This window comes from Monodon monoceros, unplaced genomic scaffold (assembly GCF_005190385.1).
Source record: "Monodon monoceros isolate NGI ecotype Baffin Bay Population unplaced genomic scaffold, NGI_Narwhal_1 Super_Scaffold_3, whole genome shotgun sequence".
Taxonomy (NCBI): Eukaryota; Metazoa; Chordata; class Mammalia; order Artiodactyla; family Monodontidae; genus Monodon; species Monodon monoceros.
Genome location: NW_021703780.1, coordinates 9915785 through 9939662, shown reverse-complemented (window position 1 = coordinate 9939662; position 23878 = coordinate 9915785). Strand labels below are relative to the sequence as shown.

General features: G+C 40.9%; 1 protein-coding gene across 5 annotated transcripts in view; it reads right to left on the bottom strand.

The window, feature by feature from the left end:
- Window positions 1–1816: 1816 nt before the first annotated feature.
- HIVEP1 (human immunodeficiency virus type I enhancer binding protein 1) overlaps window positions 1817–23878 on the bottom strand; it is a 144109-nt gene continuing 122047 nt past the window's right edge. For all 5 annotated transcript variants that reach the window (XM_029242170.1, XM_029242172.1, XM_029242171.1 and 2 more), the window contains exons 8-9: window positions 5116–5627; window positions 1817–3521 (exon numbers count right to left, since the gene is read on the bottom strand). In XM_029242170.1, the coding sequence (XP_029098003.1) occupies window positions 2349–3521; window positions 5116–5627 (1685 nt within the window). In that variant the 3' untranslated portion in view covers window positions 1817–2348. The remainder of the gene's footprint in view (window positions 3522–5115; window positions 5628–23878) is intronic.

The window sequence follows — 23878 nt, the reverse complement described above, 5'->3', positions numbered from 1 at the left end:
AGAGTCAAATGTAGTTTCCCAGCTCTCTGGATTACTTGCAAGTAATTTATTCAAGTCATTATTTGTAAGTCATTAATATCTGAGAATGACTTGCTCCTTGGGAAAAGAAGACTCTGGAGAAACAGTTCAAAATTATCCCCTTATATTTTGTTCACGGGACTATTTCAAAATATAATGGCACAAACTTTGATAATGTTTCTGAGTTAGCTGCATATTTCAAATGCTAGCAAAATATTTGAAAGCCACGTGAAGGCATTATAGCCAGTGATACTAAAGATATGTGTACAATGTAATGAATCTTAAAAAGTCAAGAGTACAAAATAAGCCTATGGTATGTTACGGCATTATGAAATTTTCAAGGGAGGATCCAAGCATATCACAACATTTAGTATTTGGTTAAATACAGGAATTCTTCAAATTAAGAAAATTCTATTTATATAAACTAAAACACAAACAAACAAAAAAAACCCTCAATGCCAAAATTCTTAGCATTACTTTTGAATTTAGATAAGTCATATGTACCTAAAATGTGATTAGGAAACAAAAATATGTTTATTATTCTGCTTTAGAATTTTAGGCAACAAAATTGTAATAAGAGGTGTGACACAAAGTTAAAACTTATTTTGAGAAATCTGACAGAAAATGGACCTCATTTTCAACAACTCTATTGTTAGAGCAATACAATTCCTATGACAGAGTGTCCAGAATTCTTTTCAAATACATCTTGGAATATAAAACGTAGTTTTATTGTTTTTGAGAATTTTGTTACTATCTGTGGAAAAGTATAAATGTAAATTGAAGCATGCATCAAAAGCATCACTGATCTATCACGGCCTACTGGGACTGGGGCACATTTTAGAGATCATAATTTAGATCAGAGCCCGCAGGCCCAGATGACAGGCACTTTTCCCAAAGTCCCGGATTTGAAGCAGGGGCTGGCTAAAAGGAGGACTCCAAATTCCTTAGAGTATTTCCCTCATGCACTGTTGTCTCACCAACTTCGTATTGCTGAAATCTTCACAGCGTAGGCCTTTAAAAACATGAACACATTGCCTTAATGATGTGCTAAGTATTCAAATTCCAACATTAAAATATTTTTTTCACAAATGAAGCACCTACAATGCTCAGGTAATAATGCAAATCACTGCAGTGGTAATTGTGGGTACCCTCCCCATTTTTCTGAATAAGTTAAGCCTCTCAGGACAGGGAGTAATCATTTCTAAAGAGTCAACTGAAGTAATTTTGAAGTCTGAATTTGGATCTTCTGTAAATCCCGGACCCCCTGTAGTTTGGTACTGGACAGAGGTCTCCGGGTATAACGATCAGGGCTGAGGGAAAGAAGAGGCCAGGCTCAAGCCCAGACCTGGGGTGATACCTGAGGTACGGGGTTTCATGCACCTCACCCAAGCCGAGCTCTCCAGACGACTGTTTTGTAACTTAATTTACAATTCCCAGAAGCTGTCATATTCACCCTTAGGAACTTTGCCCATTTCTGTCCGTATGCTATGTATACTTACAGAAAGTGTTCTCAAGTACTGAATCTCCTCATAAGTTAATAGCTACAGAATTATTCCTCACAAGCTGGAAAAATTGGTCACTTGGCTAAATGGATTTCAGTGAGTTTCACACAGCAGTAACACCACTATAAAGCCCCCATTTCTCAAAAATACGGGTGGAGGGGGGCGAGTGTGGAAGGAATGTTAACCTAGGGCTATCTTCCGAATGTAGGTTGCTGGCCCCTACATGACATAAAGAAAGCACAACTAAAGCGATTGTAAAGTCAGTAAACGATATTTTACTGAAACATAACACAGAAACTCTGTCTGAAGTGTAAAGTTACTGTCTTACGCAAGAAGGACAGACCCATTTTCAAAGACTAATATGAATACAATAAATATGGAGCTCACGTACTAATTTATACACAGAAACTCTGTCCCACAGCCATAAAAATTTATATTTAACAGTGCAACATATAATTTAATCATTGGATTTATTTGACAGGTTTTTTTGCTAAACACAAATAACTACCTGGTTTTCATATACATATATAATATATATTTTATGTATATAGATATTCAACAATCTGTACAGTCTCTAAACATAAAACTCCTAAAAGGCACAATTGTCTATACAACATGTACAAAAATGGCTGGAGCTGACACAAAACAACGATTATTGGTCAAAAGTTCATGATTGCACAAAGATTAGTCATGAGTTTATGTCAGAAAAATGTGCTTTAAGGAAAGGAGGGTTTTCAAAGAAACCTGTAAGTGTTCTATAAAAAAAAAAAAAAAAATTCCAGAAAACCAAAACCCAAACAAAACCCCAAACCCCCAAATAAAACGCCCCTAGGTTGCGATCACGAGCCTGTCCTCGTCCTCGTCGCTGCTCACATCGCTGAACTGCGCGGCCTGCCTCCGGGCCGGGGGCGGGGCCGGGGCCGGGGGCGTGGCCGGAGGCCGGGCCGCGGGTCCCTCCCGGTCCAGGGGGCGAGGCTGCCGGCCGGACGGCGGGGGCCCGGATGCTGGTTTGCCCGGAGCGGCAGGGAGTTCGTGCCGGGGCTTCGGGTGATTCCCGGAGGCGGCCGTCCCCGCGTCCAGGCGACTGGAGCCGTCCCGCCTGGCGTGGTCTCTGGCCGGGGCAGGTGGGTCTAGACCCTTCGGTGCGTTTTCCCGAGGAACTCGGGGCGAGCCCTGCGGCGACGCGCTCCCACCGCCCGGGTGCGCACCGGCGGCCGAGGGCTGCTTGGGCGGCGCCTCCCGGGCTCTGTTTGGGGGAGCGGGCCTCTCGGGGGCTCCCTGGGCGTCCACGGTGACCTGGCCGACGGAGGGGATCAGCGTGGGCAAGGCGATGTTCAGGATCTGGAGGCCCGGGATGGGGGTCGGCGGGGCGGGGCCGCTCTGGGAGGAAGGGTTGGCGGTCACCACCTGCAGCCCCACTGCGGCGTTCAGAGCGAGCCCGGGCGGGCGCACCTGCGGGCCGAGGTTCGCGCTGGCCAGGCCTAAAATGTTGACGGTCTCCATGCTCAGTGCCGGCAGGGGCTGCAGGGCCGGCGGACTCGGGTTCTGCAGGCCCGGCACGCGGATTTGGCCGATGGGAATACAGGGCACCACGCTGCTCAATTCAGCCACTCCGGAGGGGCTGGTAGCGCTGGACACTTCGGCGGTCAAGTCCCTGGGGGTGCCCACAGTTCTGTGAATGACGTTGACAGCGGGGATCGTGAGTTGCACTGGCCCAGCTTGGATGGGTACGAACGTGGAGTATGTGAGGCCGGCAGGGACCGCCTGGATCCCCCCGACCGGAAGCATGTTATACGGTGTCCTTGACTGCAGCTGGGAATGCAGAGGAAGGTGGCTGAACAGATGCGTCTGGGGAGAAGGCAGGCCTGGAGGCGGATGGAGAGTGGCTTGCTGCTTCGGCTCCTGAGCGCCGGGCCGAGGCGAGGTCGTGCAAGGAGGTGCCCCTCCCGGCTGAGGGCTGCGCTCAATGCCCCGAGGAGGAAGGCTCACGGATGATGGGCCCTAAAAGACAAGACGGAACGGTCCTTGATGGCAGAGCTTCCTTATTAGTCATTGAGCTAAAATTTTTAGCTCCTGTAAAGTCTATTCCTCCTGAGGTAAAAGTATGTACACTTGTATTTTATAAAAATGATAAGCTTGCTAAAAGTTGTATTTTGATTTAAACAATAAATTTCCAACTTAAAACCTATTACACTCTTCATCTCTTTACAAAGGTCAGCAACAAGTTTTGTAGAGTACTTTACATTTTTCAAACAAATTTCCTGGATATCATCTCAGTTATACTGAAATTAACCCTGAGAGGGGGCCATAATTCTTCTTCCATTGTTGTTGTTTTTATTATTGCTGGCACCACCGGCTCCACCCTATTTTAGAGATTAGGAGTTACTGAGAAATTCTGAGATATTAGTTGGCTATGAGTATCGACTCACGGGGGAAAATTAACTGGAGGACTCTCCATTTATGAAATAAAGAGCTGCCATTAACGGAAAGGTCTGCAGTTTTCATTTGTTCATTTATTCTAAGTGTATGAAATGTCTACTGAAAACCAGATTTCCAGCCATTGGCACGTGTGTGAGAGATTTGGGGATAGAGAAGGTTAGAGCACAGGTGACTAATGTGAGAGTAATGAAATGTTAGTAGAAGGGATAAATCTCACCAATCCTCCCTTCCACCCAAGATTATCATATAAATATTAGCTTTTTCTTGATATATCCGTATATCCGTATTATGGAACTACATTAATGTACATACTAATTTAATTAGTTACTTAAATAGGAACGTAATTTAAATTATATTAATGTAGGATAGGCTACAGAAATCCAATCTTTTCACAGTCTTTTTAGTTTTCTCCAGTGATACCCAGCAATCCAAAATCTGCCGCATTTAGAAATAAATCCTATTACAATTATCAATCCATACCAGAGGTAAGAGAACTGTCAATGAGAGAGAAGAACGGATTCCTCACAAGCCCACCAGGGTTTGTAAAAGCAGGAAATCATTCACAGCACACATGGAGGGTGACTTTCCCGAGGCCTGAGTCTGGCCCTGAGCTAGTTCTTGGGCAGGAAGCTTTCCTAAGCTGTCACAGCAATTTGATCACTTAAGCAAAGTGAACTTCTTAATACGTTTTTTGGGTCACATTAACTTTGCCATGGAAACCGGTAGCTGCCTGCTAACAGGGGCAAAATGCAAAATGTTCAGATAATTTAGTGCAAATCCATCACATCGATGCCAGTGGAAGATCATCTCAGAGGAAACAGTGGAATACGTAGGTCCCAAGACTCACATTCTCTGTTGGCACACACATATTTTTTATTCCAAGATTTTTTTTAAAAAAACCGAATAATAACAAATGAGTATACTGTAAATATACTGGTTCTTTTACAGACTTATAATACAATATACGAACTCTGACTAAAATACCTAACAAGAATCCAAAGGACATAAATGTCCTTTGGCCTTAAATCAAACAAAAAAATAAGGTTAAAGAAACTGACTTAGCTGTAAATGAGTAATTTAAGTGCACTGATTTCTTAAGTCATTAGGTTCCCCATATTCAGTAGATTAAACAAAAAGAAAACCAGCAAGTTATTACCTGTGTTAAAGCAACAGCCTTTCCTGCCACAGAACTTCCCAGGATCTCTTCGGATTCGGGGTAGTCCACAGACATCTGGTGACACGGGGACCTGGGCGCAGCCTCGGGTGACCTGGCAGAGTGTCCAGGAGCGGCTGCCTCACCCTCGTCCCCCGCAGCCCGCTGCCTGGTCCTAACCGGAGACCCCGGCTTCCCGCCGTAGTCCGACTGCACTGTGCTAAGCACGGTCATCTTGGTGGGCAACGCTCTCGGGAGAACATCCATCGGGTCCGTGTGTCCCCCAGAAAAGCAATCAGGAATCCTGACGTCCTCGTCAGCACCCCGACAGTCCTGGAGGCCGCTTCTAGCCGGAAGGCGCTGCGGGCTGGCCGTGGCCGAGGGGGCTGCCGACAGGACCGACTCGGCCTGGCTGTCTTCATCCTCGTCTTCGTTCTCGTTCTCGTCCTCATCTGGGCCATCGGATTCTTCAAGATCATATCCAGACCGCTCGTAACTGAATCTTTGTTTTTCATCTGATAAAAACAACCGGGAGGGTATGTTACAGAATGTTTTGCAAGTGGTCGAATGCAACCTTTTCTTTTTTATAAGCTTGGCAATAGCGTGAGGAATGTTCAAGGCAAGGGCTCTACCCATAAAAAGGCTACAGTTTAGTCGAGGAGAATGACACGGGGAGGTCAGTCTGTGCAGCAGGAATCAGAGGAGTGAGGCGCCGACAGAGTGGGGCGTGGCCAGGGAGGCTTGTTAAGGATGCAGAACGTGAAATGAACCTCGCGGGAGCAGACAGGCAGAGGGTGATACACAACGAAAACCAGAAATAAAGGCCTCAAATATTATACTCGTAAAACCTGCAAAAGAAAACTGAACTATATAAAGAAAATTAACAGAGTTCACTGCAACTCTTTTTCTGAGCTCTTTTTCTCTATCTACTTGTTTGTATCTCCCTTTTATTGAACAAATGAAAACAAAACCAAAACAATGATGGTATTTCATATTTGCAAACAGAATAATTTTCCTTTATATTTGAATAGTAGTTTAGGTATATTTCCACTGTCCTCTGAGTAGTAATATTCTGTAATATTTAATCCTTGTACTTTTTTTTTTTTTAACTGAGAAAGGTACTAAATTTTCCCATCATTTTTTTCTATAATGACTCAACCCACTTCTCACAGGAAGGGGAACATTAATTAAAAGTCATTAATATCAGCCTTATAATGTCATGTGAGACTATGTTTAACAAGGAATATTCAAGATAATCTAAGGAATAGTTTCAGATATCTCATAAGCTCATGTGAAATTGGATTTAAAAACTTATCTACTCAAAATCTTGCAAAATTAGAGGTACTTTCCCTTAGAAAGCTAATAAAGTTTAAAAAGTTAAATGGAGGAGGAGTGCAAAATCTCTACCCCAATTCATTGTCACTGAGCTATAATAAAGAAGGCATCAGACCAAGTTCAAATTAGCTGTGATACAGTCTGCATTTATATGTTCTTTTTGAAGAGAAAAAAACGTAAACAGAAATAATTAATACGTATAGTTCCTGGGTTTTCCAAACGGTTTGCATATTAATTTACTACTCTTTCTATATTACAAAGATAAGTTCTTAGAGAAAAGTCTTGAAGCATCAACACCAACACATTTGAGGATGATTATTTCTAGGAGATAGAACAGACTAGAACTTTTATGTTTTTTTTAATCTCAAGCATATGTTACTTTTATAATTAAAACATTCAAACAGAAAACATATACATTTAGATTTCTTTAATATGTGATTTCATGTCTTTTGATTTATGGGTTCTACTATTTTGCTGTAAAATCATACATAAAATAACACCAATCTATTGGATCCCACCAGATGCCCATGCTGGACGTGGAATGGGTGATTTCCGGGTAGATGCCCTGCCTCCTCCTGCCTCACAGATCCCTCTCTGATACCTTGTCTGATGTTTGAAATGCTAAAATTAGAGAGTCATCCCCCATATATTTTGAATTTGCCACATGAATGCCGAATCAGATGTATTTTTAGAGATTTTAATATGAGAAAAAATTTTTCTTTCAAAGGAGAAAGTAAAAAAAAGCAAAACAAAACAGAAGAAACTGGATGACTGACAACAGGGAACAGGTTACTGGAGAGGGAGGCTGATTTCATCAGAGGCCAACCCTGCCACAAAGCCTGACTAGGGTGAGACTTGCTTTATCGTAAAAGCTATTACTTCCTTTCTTTTTTTTTTAAATAACAGGCCTAACTTTAAATTTATGACTTTCCTTAAACCCATTATAAGGTCGAACTCCCAGGCAATCAAACAGCCCAAACTCTAGAGACAGTGTCTGTAGGAAGAGAGGAGACACATGCTTGTGTCATCTGGGGCAGATGCAGCAGGACACGGGTCGGGGGAGGTCAGCTAAATGGTTGACAGACTGGTTAGAGCCAAGCGTGGGCTGGGAGGGCTGTGTGACTCCTCTGGGGCTACATTCTCTTGCAGGCTCCATGTCATGAACACCATTCAAGCACTCACAGAAAAGAGCACTAAGTATCCATTGTGGTCCAGATCCGGGGGACAGCAGCAGCATTTAGGAGGGGCAAGGAACTCCCCCTAGGCCCCTCTCCCCTCTCTCCACTAGGGAACAAACACTTTGTCCTGTGAAGAGGAGGGCAACAAGCATTGCTGCCCTTGGGAACTTTGGTGAAAACTTACTGCAGTAGGGAAAGGGAGTGAATAACAGAAAAAACACAACTCTACTCCTTAAGGAGGGACAAGGTTGCCAGCCACGTCCACCACAACAGCTGAGCTAGGGAAGGAGAACAAGAGGGCCACAGTCCAGAAACCTGAGAACATGGTGCACGTAGAAGGCTGAGGCTGCATCAGAACAGAGGTGGCATCCCATCCTCCTCTTCACCCCCTAATGCCAAGTTAAGGAGCTTGAAATGAGAGGTAACAGCAAAATACTGCTGGAAGAGGACCAGGAGAAGAATAGAAAGTGTAGAGCACCCTCTCTGAGGCATAGCACAAAGGAAACACCTAAAACTGGAAAGGAACAAGCATTTCTCTTATAACCCAACCCCCACCCCAAACCAGAAGTGGCTCTATAGGAATCTGAAGGCTTTGGTGCTCTGATGGTAGCCTTAACAACAACAAATCTCTCCAACCCAGTCCAACTCTTGACTAGAAAGGCTCTAACTCCCACACAAAGGGCCTTGCTAGGCATAAAAACCATTTACATTAGTCTCTACTGTCTTATGCAAGATGTCTAGCTTTCAACAAAAATTACAAGGCATACAAAAAGGCAAGAAAAAACATACGCAGAAGAGGAAAAGCAATCGGAACCAGTCAGATATGATATAGATGTTAGAACTTTCAGAGAATTTAAAATAATTGACCAATATGTTAAAGGCTCTAACGAGAAAGGTGAACAATATATACTACCAAGCGGGAATTTCATCCGTGAGATGAAACTATGAAAAAAAAAAAAAAAAAAGAAATGCTAGCAATGAAAAACACAGTAACAATGATAAGAAAAGAAAAGGGAAAAAAAAAAAGCAAAACCAAAAAACCCCAGAATTCTATGTTCTATGCTCATTGAAAATAATTTTCAAAGATAAAAGAGAAGTACAGACTTTCTTAGAAAACAAAAACTGAGGAGATCCACTGCCAGCAGACCTACTTGACAATAAATGTTAAAGGAAGCTCTTTAGGCACAGAGAATATGGTATCAGATGGGAACTCATATTTACCCCCAAAAAAGAAAAGCAATGGAAATACAATAAATGAAGATAAAATTAAAAAAAAATTTTAATTGCTTGTTCTAAAAGATAATTTAATGTCTACAGTAGTAAAAATGTGCTATATGTTTAGAGCATGTGTAAATGTAAATGGTATGACAATAATAGCACAAAGGATGAAAAGAAGGAATTGTGAATACACTGCTATATAAAGTCTTTACACTACATGTAAAGGAATGGAATATTATTTGAAGGCAGATGACTAAATTTTCTTAAAAGACACAAATAAGTCAATAGAGGAGAAAAACAGAACCATAAAAATGCTTAATTAAGGCATAAAAAGAAGGAAAAAATGAAGCAAATAGGAAACAGCTGGCATGATGATAGATTTTATTCCAACTACATGAAAAATAAAAATAAAAGGAAGGGTCTAACACATGAATTTAAAGAGAGAGACTGCTAGACTGGGTAAAAAAGCAAGTCCCAAGTATATATTATGGATGAGAAATCCATTTTAAATATAAAGACATAATAGATTGAAAGTAAAGTTTGTAGAAAGATATACCTTTAAAAATTAACTAAAATACAGCTGAAAAAACTATATGCTAATATCAGACAAAGCAGACATCAAAACAAGGAATATTATCAAGGATGAACAGGAACATTACATAATGATAAAAGGGTTACCTTTCCACAAACATACAACAATCCTAAATGTGTAGCAATGAAACCAGAGCTTCAAAATAAATGAGGCTAAAACAAAAAAGTAATAAACAAATCCACAATTGCAGCTGAAGACTTCAACACTCTACTCTCAGTAACTGATGAAACAAGTATACAGAAAATCAGTAGGAACACAGAAGACTTGAAAAATACTGTCAACCATCTAGACCTAGTTAACAGTTATGTTCCACCCAAAGAGCAGAATATGCTTTCCTTCTAAGTGTACGTGGAACATTCACCAATGTGTATATTCTGAGCTACAAAGCCAACCTCGACAAATTTCAATGAATAGAAATCATACTTACGTTTTTGCTTGAAAACAGAATAACCTAGAAATCAGTTACTGGAAGATATATGAACAATCCCCCAATATTTCAGAATTAAATAACACATTTCTAAACAATCCATGAGTCAGAAATGAAAGTCTCCAAGAAAAGTCAGAAATATTTTGAACTGGATAAAAACCAAAATATAACATTCAAAATTCGTGGGATGCAGCTAAAGCAGTGGTTAGTGGGAAATTTATTGTATCCAACACTTCTATTAGAAAAGAAGAAAGGTCTCAGATAAATAATCTAAGTTCTCAGCTTTAGAAATTAGAAAAAGACAATCAAACTAAACCGAAAGCAAGGAGCAGGGAGGAAATAATAGAGGTATCTTTCAAGTGGCCAGTGGCTACGAAGCTATGGCACATCAATACGACGGAATACTACTCAACAATAGAGAGGAATGAACTACTGACGCCCACAAAAACATGGACAAATTCACATGTATTCTGCTAAGTGAAAGAAGCCAGACCCCCAAAGCTCCTTATTCTGATTCCTTTCGTATGACACTCTGGAAAACGTACGAATACAGGGAGGAAAAGAGATCAGTGGCTGCTAGGGGCTGTTGGGTGCAGGGGGGAGGTGTCTATACAGAAGTGGCGCAGAGGAATTTTGGGGCGATGGAACTGTTCTCTGTGGAACTGTGGGGCTGGACACATGATTGTACACATTTGTCGAAAACCACAGAAATGTGCACCCTAAGGTGAATTGTGGGGTGTGTAAATACAAACACAACTAACCAGGATGTGGTGGAAATCTAAGATGAAATGCAAGCTGAGACAGATGGCTGAGTACAAATGAACTCCACAACCATGACCTAGGTAACCCTGGCAAAGGGGGTTCTGACCAGACAATGTGAAGGCTAAAGACAAAAAGAGCTGCATACAAACACTATGCTGTGATTGTAAACCTGTTTTTCACAGGTGGGTCAGCATTTCTGGAACTAGTTTATTGGTATGCTAGAGGTGAACAAATAAGTGAACATACTGTAGATGAGAAGGTTTCTCACTGTTGGTGAAAGAAAAAAAAAAGGAAATGGAGCAGGCTAAAATAAACTCTGTGGGACTGGACTGGAACTGGAATTATCAGTATGGAATCATGTTCTCGTTTGTATGTGTGTGTGTGTGTGTGTGTGTGTGCGTGTGTGCATGCGTACACATACACAGATACAGAAATAAAAACAGATGTACGTATATGTACGAGTTAGCATAAATATGCATATTTCCCAGCTCTATCCAGCAAGAGGGGCTAGAAGCAGTGACAGGTTAGTAGCCAGAAACACATCGCCTAGCGGCTAGATCTTGGTTCCTAAATACCATTCTCCAGTAAAGTGAACCAGGTGTCCCTGAGGAAATGGTGAACTCCATGGCTGGAACATCTTGGGTGTCAAAAAGTAAGGAACTGGGATTCCCTCGTGGCGCAGTGGTTAAGAATCTGCCTGCCAATGCAGGGGACATGGGTTCGAGCCCTGGTCCAGGAAGATCCCACATGCCTAGGAGCAACTAAGCCCATACGCCACAACTACTGAGCCTGTGCTCTAGAGCATACAAGCCACAACTACTGAGCCCACATGCCACAACTACTGGAGCCCACACGCCTAGAGCCCGTGCTCCACAACAAGAGAAGCCACTGCAATGAGAAGCCTGCGCACTGCAACGAAGAGTAGCCCCCGCTCACCACAACTAGAGAAAGCCCGGGCGCAGCAACAAAGACCCAACACAGCCAAAAATAAATGAATAAATAAAATAAAAATTAAAAAAAAAGTAAGGAACCACTTAAAGAAAAAAAAGCAGCAGCATGTTGAAAGGGCATAGGAACAGACCTCAAAGAGCTCTCAATGGTCAATGAGAACTTGAGCTACACAATAAATAACTGGATTATAACCCAAAGAATAAAATATATAACCTTGAGTCCATACTGATGTAAATGAATGAATGGATGAATGAACTAATGGAGAAATGGTAACTTTTCCTTGCAGAAAAATTCTAATTGATAAATTAGAACACCATAGCAATACTTACCACAGGCAAGATCCATCAATGCATAAATAGGATATCTGCATAGTTTTAAAGTATCTCCGCAAATATTTAATATTTATAAAGGGAACAACAGTAAGTTTACAGTAGCTAGTCCTGGCAGACATCACCTTAGCCAAGTAAAGAAGGTTAACATGACCAGTAATACATACTGACATACTGTACCCCCGATATGATGCACTAAGAAAAGCATAACCACCCTGTGGCGCCTCCCCAATAATGTATAACCTCAATCCAGCTGTGAGCATATATCAGAAAACCCCAAATTGAGAACATTCTACAAAATAACTGATCAGGACTCTCTATAAATGTCAAGGTCATGAAAGACAGGAAAGACTGAGGGACACGCTGGAGAAGCCACGACGACTAAGTGTGATGTGGGATCCTGAAGGGGAGCCTGGGACAGGAAAAGGACATCAGGGGGAAAAACTGGTAAGTCCTATGCTTTAGTTAGCAATCCTGAGCTGACAAATGTTCTTGGTTATGTAAGATGCTAGCACAGGGGAGGCTGGGTAAAGAATATACAAGAACTCTCTCTACTAGTTTTTCGACTTTCTACAAAGACCAAAATAATCTTTTAAAAAATGACATTAAGGAAAAACCTATTTGCCAATGCCCCAGGACCTTTATTTTACTTTACTGACACCAATATTCTGTCTCATTCAGATAAACCTGCACAATCTCCATCTCCCTGCTGTTCTTATTATACTCATCAAGACTTCTCTTTCTGACAAGCAATTTTTTTCTTTCCCATTATTTAATAGGAAACTATTAATTGAAACAAATTCCAACACTTCTCTTGTTTAATTTAAAGGCACAGGTAATTTCTCCAAAATACATCCTAACACACACACACACGCACACACACACACACACACACTCTTTAAATATCTGGCACCTAACACTATTCTTACCTTGTATCTTGTACCTATTTTTGCAGTTCTTATTCGGTTGTACGTATGATGCCTGAATGCCTCTACTCCGGTTCTAGCCATCGAGACTGCGAGAGAACCCAGCTTAGAACTACAGACAGACCAGTGCTATCTGATCATAACTAAAACAAGGACTAATTAAGGACCTGACTTTTTATCAGACAATGATTTAAAAAAATTTAAAAAGCAGTTAATTATTTTAAAGTGTGAAGCCCACAGCTCAGAAGTGTCAGAGCCAAGATTTAAACCCAGGTCTCCACATTCAGATGTCATATTATAAAAACCTAACCACAGAATGATCTGAAAGAAGGTCAACAATGAACTACAGTCAATAACCTAGCTTATAAATATGCATGAGTGAGTTGAATATTTACAGGTACAGACATTAAAAGCTTCAAGTAATTATTTCATTATGAAGAGTAGAACATATAAAATACAATCCCCAAGGAAAATGTAAACTAATAACCTTTTTAATTTCACAACAAATACACTGTATTTTACAGTAAGTATGGAAGTTTAAGAATAATTAGTTATACTATAAATCTTTAAAGTTTTTAATTTTACATATAGATATAAAATTTCAGTGTATGCAATGTATGAGAAGGATTTATAAAGAATACCATATGCTTTTTAATGGGGAAGGGGGTAAAACTACTTGGTTCCATTTTAATGTTCTTTGGCCTTGATCGTCCTATACTTCAGATCAAGGTTTGAAGTATTATGGGTGGGAAGATGTACAGGCTGGTGTCCCTGGACCTTTCTTTCTCCCTGGACAGAGCCACATGCCTACAGCTCACAGAGGACTTGAGAAGAGCTGGGATTCCTTTCTGTAGTTTTCCTTCCCCAAGATAAGGATTGAATAATGTTTCTCTCTCTACATGCACTGGGTCGTAAAACTCCTGAAGGGGAAGACCCCTGTCAAAGTTTGGGAACCTGAAAATGAATTTGGGGTCATTACATATTTGTTAAACAGGGTGGATATTCTAGAGTGACCGGAACAAGATACAATGGATAACGTAAATGAGCCTAAGACAATGGCATCCTTTTAAATATCCACAGCACCAAAACAAAGCCCAGACACCTCTGCTCTCTGGAGGCATGCTAAGAGAAGTCCTTTCGTATTACTGCCCTGTCCCCTTAACCCCTACCCCCAACGAAGACTGTTGCTATCCGGTCAGAAGTTGTGCAGGGTAGAAGACCCAGAAAGGAAAAGTGACCTGCCCATGACAAGTCAGCAAGGTCAAGAACACAGACGTGTTAACTCCTCCAGAACTTGCCATTTTGCACTTTGTGATACTGCTCGTTTTGCTACAGCCTGTTACTGAGCATAGTAACTACGACGGCATGCTACACTGAGTTCCTGTTGTATCAGGGGCTGCCAAAGCATAGCTGCTGGCCTCACGCGGCTCCCGCCTGTTCTTTTAAATAAAGTTTTACTGGAACACAGCCAGGCCCATCATTTACATACTGTCTATGGCAGCTTTCCTGCCACACTCACAAAGTTTAGTTGTCATGCCAGAGACTGTGCGGCCCACAAAGCCTAAAATACTGATTATCAGGCCCTTTACAGAAAAAGTTTGCCAACATTTTACTCGTTATGTTTAAACCTAACAGCCACTCGTGACAGAGCTGATACCAAACTCATTTTACACAGGAAGTTAAGAGACTTAAATACAGCTGGAAAGCATCAAAGTCAGAATTTGGAAACAGGTTTTTTTTTTTGTATTTAGGAGTCTTGTCATTACTCCAGTAAGAGATACTCTATGACAACTGTTCCTTCCTTGGTTTGTACAATGTAGACTGTACTATTCCAGCAGGGTGAAGGCTGTAGCTCACCCCTCTGCATCCCCCAAGGACCCTAGAACAGGTATAAGGAACCCATACTTACAGAACAAATTCATAAATAAATGGCCTATAAAATTTCTATTTAATTTCTGCCCTCCTAGATACATTCCCAACTCATTATAAATAAAAATGTCTACTACTCAGTACAATTTTACATATGTGTAAAATTAATTCTTCTGTTTTCTGTGAATTTAAATTCATGAGGGAAAAAGAAGGTAAACAATGCAGCAATATTGTTTTTCAAAAGTAATTTATGTCAAACCACTTCCCTAAAGATGTGTTTCAAAATCTGATTTCAGTTGGATGAACCCCAGGCTGCCCTCCCATCGCTGCCCGACAGTGACCCCTGCTGGCTGAGCCAGGCGAGGCCTCCCTCAGACAGGCTCCCCTGGGAGGTCCGCAGCACCTCCCTCTTCAACATTCTGCTACTGCTGTAATTGGTCTGCTTTTGTTTTCCTCATGTTTAGAAAAATTACTCTGAAATCCAGACAAACAAGGGAAACCTGGGGAAAAAGTCTTTTAAAGCATGCAACTACTGCAGTAATGGGTTTTTGCTTGGGTTTTTTAAATTAAACTATGTTTTCATCTTAACAACATAATGAGCCAGGATTTAACGTTTGTTAACTTTAGGCAGTAAACCAAAAGGCAGTGGTATCTGCACCGTTCATTAACGACATACACACTTCTTTAACTGTAAGTCCCAAGACCTATCATGGTTTCTTATTGTGCGTGAAAGTTTCTCTTAAAAGAACTAATAACGTTTTCTGTAAACATCCCAGTGACAAAAACATATTCTACAGGTGTCATTTTGAAAGCACGTCATTTAGAAAAATTCATTAAATTTATTTTAAGGGTAAACGTGATACAGGTTTTAAATCCTGTGATCTAATGCCATCCTCTTACACGCATCACCCTAAGTACTTGACCTTCAGCGGGAACAGTGTTTCCAGTTGCACCTTGCCACACTGAATGGTTCTCCCAGTCTGGCAGTGGAGGGCACATGTTAACATTCTGAGCAGTCTGTTGACAAAAATATTCTTCGGATCAAGGACATGAAAAGCAAACAGCCAGCAGCATGGTTTTTGACACAAAAGGTGAAAACGAAAAAGTACTTACTAATACCCCAAGAACACAGGGACGCAATTCCTGAGACTATCGTTTTGCACGGCAAGAATACAGGGACACGTGCAGCTGGCTGGAGGGATTAGACTTTTCAGGAACACCTACTATAACTACAGATTGAGTTGCTAGTTTTAAACTACACGGAAACTCCTGTGAGATGTCAAATGTCCAAATTTTAATGGCTGCCTTAGATAAATTTATAGTCCCCTCTGCTTAATTCAAAATAAATGTTTCCCAACATCTCTAAATTTACTCCATTTGAAAATTGGAACAAGAATTCATCTGCTGAAGGATAAAATGGGCAGGGCTCCCCTGGTGGTGCAGTGGTTGAGAGTCCGCCGGCCGATGCAGGGGACACGGGTTTGTGCCCCGGTCCGGGAAGATCCCACATGCCGCGGAGCGGCTGGGCCCGTGAGCCACGATGGCCGCTGAGCCTGCGCGTCCGGAGCCTGTGCTCCGCAACGGGAGAGGCCACAACAGTGAGAGGCCGGCGTACCGGGAAAAAAAAAAAAAAAAAAAAAAGGGCAGCCATACAGCCCACTGTTTTAAGGGCAGTAAAGAATAAAAAAATCAGGGGTCTTTGCTCCTGCATCACAGCTTCTTCACGCTGACCTTTAATAAGCACTCTATCAACCAGGGAACATGCACATTCTGCTGGTGAATGACATTCAGAGTATCAAGTTGGGAGAGAGCAGAAAACAGGTTTAGGACATTCAAAAGAAGAAAAAGATTGACGATAATACCAGGAAAAGAAATACTGTAGATAAGTAGAAATAAATCTACAGTAAACCTTTGATGAAAATAAACAAAACAAGGCAGATATTAAGGAAAAATTAAATATGAACATAGAACAAAAAGACTTGGACTTTTCCCAGAAAACCAGAAGCTGACCAAGACATTACCGAATGGTAATGAGTTTTCAAAAATAAATACGGTGGGATACTCTGTAGTAACGCTGGCCTTTGGAGAGCCTTTAACAAATTTTGTTGAATAAATGAAAGCTCAGAGATGATATTTCTTGATGATTATGTATGTGCTACAGAAAAGATCAAACGACCAAGCCCCCTAATCTTTCCTATAAACCTAAGAAACACTATCCTTAGGTTTCTGGTTGCTATTCTGCAAAGCCTGGCATTTAGAATCAGGGCGCCCAAATAATATCCTTGTGGGGTTCTTTTCTTTAAAATGTTTACCCCATTTCCCAGATGTCTGAGATAATCAAGGTGTAAATATCTGGAACAAGTTCTTGCATATCCTGTTAGCACTGGCTGTTCAGGTATATGTGACTTTCATACAAGTGTGCTGAATTGAATAGTCCTTCCTAAGGTGCTGTAGGACTCCACTTCTGACAGAAATGCCCTGCTGTCGACGTGAAATATGAAGGTGGCTATCAAAACTACTTAAGAATTTTATTCAGTATCCAGAGAAGACTTAATGTCACAAATTTTCGTATTGATCAAGACGATGTGTCAGTGTACTGGTTTCCCAAGAGACACATGGCTCCTGAACTTGGCTACTTATTTTTCTTTAATCACCGTTATTTGGTAGCCATCTGTAATCTAGTTGCATAATTAAGTGAGAAACTTCGACTGTGTTTAGGAAAGCCTAGGTGACAAAGGAGATTCCGCTGATAAGAGTTTACTCAGTAATTTCATACTTGCGTATTTCATATAGTAGATCAGTCACGCCCCTGGATAAATGCAGCCGTGAGGGCAAAATGAAAGGCATTGGAAGAGCCACTGGAATCACTACCTTTTGGGACACAGGTAAGAAACTGCTGTGACACCTAACTGCTGGCCAAACCTTAGCATTTTCCTGAATTTTTACGTAGACACGCAGCAAATGGAATCTCAGTGCGGTTTCTAGCAGTGCACTGCGCAGTGGGCTTAACACCAGAGTTACATTAGATTAAGAGTATGAGAAATGATAGTACGACCCCAGGATGCCACAAAAGCACTTGATAAAACTGTTCATCATTAAAGGGAAAAGACAGCAAGTTATGTGTGGAAAGACCCTACATTACACGATGCAATTTCGTCACTTATTTTCATTTGTTGGGCCAGGAAAATAGGGAATACACTGTCAGGCAGCCATCTCGAGCCGGCGGCTGAAGCCTCAGAAGGAACCGCTGTCATGAGCCTGATCCCTGAGAAGGGGGAGGCTTCCAGGTGTGATGAGGGAGGCGGGAAACTCCTACGGGCAGGGAGGAAGCAGGGGGAGAGAGAACCCAGCATGTCAGATCACTCGGCACTGACCAGCTTCTGGACCCCAAGCTTCCTTCTACGAGCAGATGTACACCTCAAAGATTAAAACTAATGATAGTTGAAAATATTCTCCCTCCTATTTTTTTTTAAAGTTAGTCACTACTTCTACTACTACTATATGGCTAATAATTTGTAATTTTCCTTGGAAAATTAAATTGATAGTAAAATGAAACACTTCATAACACACGCCACTACTTCGTGCAACATCCTTATGGAGTTGATAAGGGCACGGTTTTAAAACATACACGGAAACACTAAGGTAGGAAAAAATCAAGTCCTTATCTTTTATGATAGTCTAGTCTGTGGGGAAAGTTCTACACCTTGGTGCTGCTCAGTAGAAATGAATTCCAGGAGAAATAATGCTCCCTAATTTAATAAATGAAGAGCAAGATTTCTAAATGAGTCATTATACATATATACATACAAAATTGGGTGTCACAAGGGAAAAAATCGTACCAGACTTTCCACCCAAACCTGTAAACTCCATCTGGTAGAGGATGAGGGATGCTGAAACCTTGAGGTACTTTGTTTATAAAAACACCCTTTCAGAAAAAGATTTTTTAAATTTATTTATTTATTTATTTAGCTGCACTGGGTCTTAGTTGCAGCACATGGGATCTTTAGTTGCGGCATGCGAACTCTTAGCTGTGGCATGTGGGATCTAGTTCCCCGACCAGGGATCAAACCCGGGCCCCCTGCACTGGGAGCGTGGAGTCTTAGCCGCTGGACCACCAGGGAAGTCCCCCCCCCCAAAGATTTTTGCTCTATGGTATTATTTATTATTGTTGCTGTTGCATGGGACTAACCACTTAAAGAAATCATGCTTCTTTTAGTCATTATTGTCTAAATTCCCACTACAAAATAAAACAGCAGCGGCAGAAAGAAAAAACAAACAAAAGCTCAGCAATGAAAATTCCTGGGGACACAAATTAAAAGCCTACTATTTGTTGTTCGCTTGTTTAAAAAACATTTGAGAAAATAATCCAGATTAAAAGTCAGATGTATATGAGACTAAAGAGGTAGTGGCTTTAAATTACTTTAGATGATACAAGAAAAAAAAAAATCCCTCAGACTTTCTTAAAGGAAGGAGCTAAAACTCCCCTGCATAGTAGGACCTGTCCCCAGCGCCCTGCCCAACTCTCTCATCCCGCCCCATTTATACTCCTGATGCCCTATTCCCCTCTCCCAACCTCTGGGCTTTTGCTCAACAACTCCCTCGGTCCAGAATGCTTGCCCTCCTTTACCCCACCCCCTCATCAATGCTTTTTCAAACAAAGCAATATATGGATAATTATATTTTGATATATTTCCTTTCTTTTCGTTCTCCTAGGATACCCTTAGTCATCCTTCTGTTCCAGACGAGGCCGTCACTGTCCTTCCCAGATCCCAGCCTTGAGGAGTGGACCCTGCCAAGTCTGAGCTCACTCCAACGTCCCAACATCACAACCACAGGCGAGGAGCTCCTGAGGGCAGTGACTGTGGACATACTAGACAGTTGCTGCGGTGCTAAATAAATAATAAATCACAAAGAGAATAAACTCTTCTTCTCTGGAACCACTGAAAAATGGAACAGATATTTATCAGTCTGCACAGATCATTACTGAGGATGAAAAAATGGAATCGTCAGGATAGCTTAAAATATCTTCTAGTCTTCTGATCTAATAACCAATAAATAAGAAATTAACAAATGAATGGCCATCATCACCTTGAAAATTCCTATATCGACCACGGCCAAATCATGTAAACACTATTCATAGGTAAAGGCATTAAATATTGTATTACAGCTACCACTGAATTGTAGTGAAGGAATTTAATGGAAAACTAGTATATCATATTCTAAAAACAACAATATTGAATGATTTCCTGACAGATTATAGGTCATTTTTCTCCACTCATCCATTCAATCTACAACTATTTACTATCGATGATTTGCTGCTAGCCACAATCCCAGCAAGTGCTGGCGATACAGCAGTGACCACAGGGAGATCGCCGTCCTTATGTTCTATTTTCTAGTTGAAAGGAACAGATAATAAATACACACACTCATGTGTAAGTTGTTGTAAGTGCTATATGGAAAAATAAAGCAGGTCGGGGGCGTGAGTAATGCTGGCAGTAAGAGGGTGAGGTGCTCTTTTCTCTAGGGAGCTTCAGGAAGGCCTCACTGATAAGGTGACATCTGAGCAGAAGAGCACTGAGAGATGATGGGGTGTCTTGCAGCACCTGGTGGAGGGCAGTCCAAAGGGAAGAAAACAGAAAAGGCCCTGGAAAGGGGCCAGCTGGGTGTGCTTGCCACCGAGGCAGGCGATCAGGGTGGCTGCAGCTGAGGGGCAGGGGAGGCGGGAGTGGAGCTGAGTTTCAGAGGCGTGGTGCTCGCAGGGGACACAGACCACGGCTCCGAACGAGACAGGAAACTGATGGAGGGTTTTAAGCAAAGCAATGACGTAACTCGTAGAAACCACTTTGGCTGCTGTGTTGAAAGCAGGCTGTAAAGAGGCAGGGGCTGAACCACGGAGACCAGTGAGGGGCTACTGCAAGCAACTTAGAAGACGTGATGATAGCTCTGACCAGGGCTGGGAGGAACAGGTGGTTCAAAGCGGTAGGTTGCCGAATACGTTTTGAAGGAAGAGCCAAAGGTTTTACTGGTGGATTGGAGCCAAAGGACACCAAGTACGACTTCAAGGTTTTTGGTCCAGCAGCTGGAAGGATGGGAGAAGGACTTCAGGGAAGCGTGCTTCTTAGAGTCACATAAGGGGGAAACCAGGAGTTTGGGGCACGTCACACTCTAGATGCCTATTAGACATCCAAGTGGATGGAGATGGTGAGTGGAAAGATGGACATGCAAGTCTGGAGCGGATACTGGAATCGTCAGCATATAGATGGTATTTAAAGTCGGAAGACTGCACGAGGCTACCTGGGGAGGGAGCACAGACAGAAGAGATGAGAGATTAGAAACCGCAGCCCTGGGCACTGCATTCAGAGGCTGGGGAGATGAGGAGGATCCAGTAAAGGAGAGTGAAAAAAGAATGCCTAGAATATTCTAGGCTGGTGTTGGACTAGAAAACAGTACACCCCGCGGACACGCAGCATCACACTGTGGGCTTCTGCGCTTTCCTCTCTAAAAACATAGACATCTAAAGAATTGCTAAGCAGGATCCCATCTCTTAACTACCATCAGTTTAATAGAGTGAAACTTCTTCCCAAAGAATAATAAGATCCAAACTTAGGACAGCAATCAAGAAAATACAAGTAAAGACAGCAGACTAGCATCCATCAAGGTGGCCCCAAACTAAAAGGCATGTAGCATCAGGTATAGTTAAGGATGTGCAGAAATAGAAATTATCCTAGACAACAATTTAAAATTATAAAGCAAAATTAATTTTCTAGGTATCTACACACAAGGTGGTACTGTTCATGTAAATTTGGAATACAAACTTAAACAAAACCACATGCTATGTGGGGATATACACACGTATGTTAAATGAATTGAAAGAAAACCCCTAAGTGCAGTTAGTGTTTGCCTCTGGGAGGGAGTGTGATGGGCAAGGGCGAGTTAGGGATACTGCACCTCATGTGTAATGCCTTACTTAGCTTGTTTTTTTCCAAAAATACAAATTTATGAAAATACAATTTTCAAAAACACAATTTATGAAAAAGACTTGAAGCAAATGTGAGAAAATATTTACAATCCCCAACTCTGGTGTGAATACATGAGTGCATGTAATAAAACTCTCTGTAATCTTTCTGTATTTTTAAAAAAACATCTCAAAATATTTTTAAAAGCACAAAAGACAATAATAAAGGGAAAACCAGACCATTTGTTTGAAACAGCGTTTGCCACATTTATACCTACATTCCAAGCCTATAATAAAGCAAAAGTGGAGGAATATATTTTGTTGGCATGTTATAAGGAACTGCGAGGTATGACATAGCACTTGGCAAAATCCGCCTATGTGCTATAATTTACTATTCAACTAAAACCGTGAAAAAACTCTGAGTATACTAGTGATAAGCACAGCAATTAAAAAAAAACAAACAGAAAAAACAGGTAAAACTACCTAGAGTTTTATCCGAGGATCTCATCTGAATTGGGAATTAGGCTATCAAGTTTGAGTTATAGTCTAAGACCTGCTTCAAGTGTTTCTGGAATCAGGTGAGAAATAACAAAAATGAACGGATAGATATGTAAGTCCATCAGTCAGCTGGCCAATCTAAACGATGCATGATAATTAATGGAAACTACACTTAATTCTCCTATGTAAATTTGGGATATAAACACTACCTTCCCTTGACAGTTTAGAAGATTCTACATTTTACTTAATTTTTATAAGACTCATCTTCTTAAGGAAGTAAAACACCTAAGAGTATATATTATAATAATAATGCTTTTAACATTTATACATTTTTCAGAAATTAATATTTCATATTATAACCTCTACTTTGTGCCTTTTCTAGTCTCCGGGTAACAAATATACTCACTGAAAGCGTTACTCATTTTTCCTAGCTTTTTAATTCTGAATTGCTCAGCGGAATAGCAATAAAGCAAATAGATAATAAAGAGGGATTTTTTTTTTCACTTAAATAGTTATGGTAGTTAATTTACTGCATGACTACTAAGAGCAGAAAATAAATCAAACAGACTATTTACATTAGAAGTAAATTAATTAATTTTATTAAATGTGTGTCTTTATACAAAGACATCAACACAGAATTCAATTCCTAGCCATTCAAAAATCAGTTTTTAATACGTATGTTCCTAGGACAAAAAGTTACACATGTTAATTTGATATATACTTTTAAATCCTGATACTGCCATCCCCAATATATATCAGAGCATCAAAGTGTCTATAAAGCACTGAAAACCTCCTTATTGTCCTAAGTTTGTTATGATTATATTTTCCTTCTACTGATAATACATCCACTTATTTCCCAAAATTCAAGTTAAAGGCAATCCTCTCCTTGTGCTTAAAATACGAAATCATATCAACTGTAGCACTTAAGATGTGAGTCACTTCTCTCGCATATTTAGAAATAAATTCAGGCTGATTCATTCAGTGTGTTACTGGTTGTCCGGTGGAATGAAAAGCATTTGCTTTTTTTTAACCTGCATTTTCAAAGATGTCCTCACCATTTTCTCTTTGGAAATTTTTTCTACATCAAACTAGTACATACTAACTAAAACATAGCAAGCAGGTAAATCTTTAATTTAGGGTGTTTTTCAAAACAGCAATAGGACAACTTTTTTTTTTAAAACTTATCTCTTGTTGATAAATTCTTGGGTTAAAACAAAAAGTCTTACAAAAAAATAATTCTATTGTCTGACTAGTCAGAACAGATGAACAGCTTAATTTCCCCTCAAAATCGGTTAGAGATAAATACTTCTACTTGCTGAGTTAACATCGTTAAGGAAACAACCAGTTAACCTTTTTCAAAATAATAAACAATTTGGGGAAGCAAACAAATGTTTTATTCCCCAAATATTTCCAGAGCAGCTGCCGTGAGCAGGGCACTGCGCTGGGCCGCGGGCGCAGCGAATATCACTCAGGCATCAGTTCTACCCATGACACGCTTGAGAATCAGCGAAGAGCTAAGGGAGGAAGCGTGTAAATAATAAAAAAAGTTGTGGCAGAAAGGGATTCAATACTCTCAGAGAGTGAACTCTAAAATATTACAGGCGTTGAGAAAAGGGAAAAATTGCTTCCCGCAAGTGGTGTGGGAAGGGAAAATCAGAGAAGGCTTCATGACGGCAGTGGATTTGAGCTAGGTCTTGAAGGAAAATAAGATTTTGACCAATGCAGA